At 66.3% G+C, this 2,492-nt stretch overlaps 1 protein-coding gene across 2 annotated transcripts in view; it reads right to left on the bottom strand.

Moving 5' to 3' along the window:
* Positions 1 to 1,541, bottom strand: part of tefa (TEF transcription factor, PAR bZIP family member a) — a 62,180-nt gene extending 60,639 nt beyond the window's left edge. For both annotated transcript variants that reach the window (XR_013500404.1, XM_078237610.1), the window contains exon 1: positions 1,347 to 1,541. Coding sequence is in view for 1 of the 2 variants with exons in the window: in XM_078237610.1 (XP_078093736.1) it covers positions 1,347 to 1,458 (112 nt within the window). In the remaining variant the exon portion in view is untranslated. The remainder of the gene's footprint in view (positions 1 to 1,346) is intronic.
* Between the last annotated feature and the right edge of the window lie 951 nt (positions 1,542 to 2,492).

The raw sequence follows: 2,492 nt of genomic DNA, 5'->3' as shown, positions 1-2,492 counted from the left end.
ATAATCCATCTCCCCCCCCCCTCCCAACAACCTCCCCCCCACCCACTAACCTCCCCCACCACATCCCTCCCCCCCCCTCTCCTAACACAACCCCCCCACCACAAACCACCCACACACATCCCCATCTCCACCTCCCTCCCTCCCTCACCTCCCTCCCCCCACCCCCCCACCTCTCTTCCCCCCCCCCCCCCCCCTCCCCCCCCCACCCCCCCCCCCTCTCTCCCTCCCCCCCTCCCCCTCTTCCCTCCCCCCCCCCTCCCCTCTCTCCTCCCCACCCCTCTCCCTCCCCCCCCCCCCCTCCTCTTTCCCCTCCCCCCCCCCTCCCTCTCTTCCCCTCCCCCCCCCCTCCCTCTCTTCCCTCCCCCCCCCCCTCCCCTCTCTTCCCTCCCCCCCCCCTCCCTCTCTCCCTCCCCCCCCCCTCCCTCTTTCCCTCCCCCCCCCCTCCCTCTCTTCCCTCCCCCCCCCTCCCTCTCTTTTCCCCCCCCCCCCCCTCCCTCTTCCTCCCCCCCCCCTCCCTCTCTTCCCTCCCCCCCCCTCCCTCTCTTCCCTCCCCCCCCCCTCCCTCTCTTCCCTCCCCCCCCCCTCCCTCTCTTCCCTCCCCCCCCCTCCTCTCTTCCCTCCCCCCCCCCCTCCCTCTCTTCCCTCCCCCCCCCCTCCCTCTCTTCCCTCCCCCCCCTCCCTCTCTTCCTCCCCCCCCCTCCCTCTCTTCCCTCCCCCCCCCTCCCTCTCTTCCCTCCCCCCCCCTCCCCTCTCTTCCCTCCCCCCCCCCTCCCTCTCTCCTCCCCCCCCCCTCCCTCTCTTCCCTCCCCCCCTCCCTCTCTTCCCTCCTCTCTTCCCTCCCCCCCTCCCTCCCCCCCTCCTCTCTTCCCTCCCCCCCTCCTCTCTTCCCTCCCCCCCTCCCTCTCTTCCCTCCCCCCCTCCCTCTCTTCCCTCCCCCCCTCCCTCTCTTCCCTCCCCCCCTCCTCTCTTCCCTCCCCCCTCCCTCTCTTCCCTCCCCCCTCCCTCTCTTCCCTCCCCCCCTCCCTCTCCCCCCCTCCCTCTCCCCCCTCCCTCTCTTCCCTCCCCCCCTCCCCCCTCCCTCTCTTCCCTCCCCCCTCCCTCTCTTCCCTCCCTCCCTTCCCCTCCCCTCCCCTCCCTCCCCCTCCCTCTCTTCCCTCCCCTCCCTCTCCCTCTCTTCCCTCCCCTCCCTCTCCCTCTCTTCCCTCCCCTCCCTCTCTTCCCTCCCTCCCTCTCCCTCCCCTCCCTCTCTTCCCTCCCCTCCCTCTCTTCCCTCCCCTCCCTCTCTTCCCTCCCTCCCTCTCTTCCCTCCCCTCCCCCCGGGCCTCGCTGTGCAGGCTGAGCCTCACCCCCGGTTTCCAGCAGCTGCTGCGGCGGGTTCGCGATCAGATTCTTCAGAACCACCGGGAAGGCGGGCAGCGGGCCGGACTGGCGCTCCGGCTCCGGGCTCTTGCGGTGCATTCTGATCTGCGCGGCTGCTGATTGTTGACGAGCTCCCGGCGCGCTCTCTCCGGCCAAACTGTCACCCCCGCGCGGCCGCAACCCGCCTCATCGCATATTCATAGCAGCAATTAGCATGTGGGGTCAACGCCGGCTCTGATTGGCCCTCCGGGGATTAATTAACATCATTAATGACGGTCATTAACATAATCTATGTTAATGTAACTTCATTATCATAATATGTGCGCCGACGAGGGTTCTGATTGGTCCAAACCCGCTTTAATTGTTTGTCTGTTGCTATGGAGTCGGGAACTATGTTTTTCTCGCCGAATTGCGATCCTGTCAGAAGTTGGGGTGTTTTTTTTGTTATATAATAATGCGCCATTGGAAAGTATTCAACCAGCGGCCGCTCTCCGCCGGCGGCGCGCAGGCGCTGAGGAGAGACGGGGCGGGGCTAAAAGAGGAAGGGGCGGGGGCCGGATTGACAGGTCACGTGTCAGCAGCCGGGCTCCGCCGTCGGTGGGCAGGCGCAAACGGGAGGGGGGCGGGGCCGGCTGGGCGGTCACGTGTCAGCAGCCGCGCTCCACCGGCAGTGCGCAGGCGCGGGGGCCGGGCGGTCACGTGCGAGAAGCAGGCGCTGTGACGTCAGGTGGCTGGACACGTGCAATCAGAGCATAAGCTTGACCTACTTTGGGGGAACAGTGGCTCTGGCTGCAGACTGGCTGTGCAGTGTGCATTGCTGCAGACTGGCTGTGCAGTGTGCATTGCTGCAGATTCGCTGCAAAGTGTGCACTGCTGCAGACTGGCTGCACAATGTGCATTGCTGCAGACTGGCTGCACAGTGCAATGCTGCAGACTGGTTGCAATGGGGTGCATTGCTGCAGACTGGCTGCACAGTGCAATGCTGCAGACTGGCTGCAAAGTGTGCATTGCTGCATATTCGCTGCAAAGTGTGCATTGCTGCGGACTGGCTGCACAATGTGCATTGCTGCAGACTGGCTGCACAGTGCAATGCTGCAGACTGGCTGCAATGGGGTGCATTGCTGCAGACTGGC

The sequence above is a fragment of the Mustelus asterias genome, chromosome 21, assembly GCF_964213995.1.
Source record: "Mustelus asterias chromosome 21, sMusAst1.hap1.1, whole genome shotgun sequence".
NCBI lineage: Eukaryota > Metazoa > Chordata > Chondrichthyes > Carcharhiniformes > Triakidae > Mustelus > Mustelus asterias.
The sequence above is the reverse complement of the archived record's forward strand: the minus strand, read 5'-3'. Positions and strand labels throughout refer to the sequence as shown.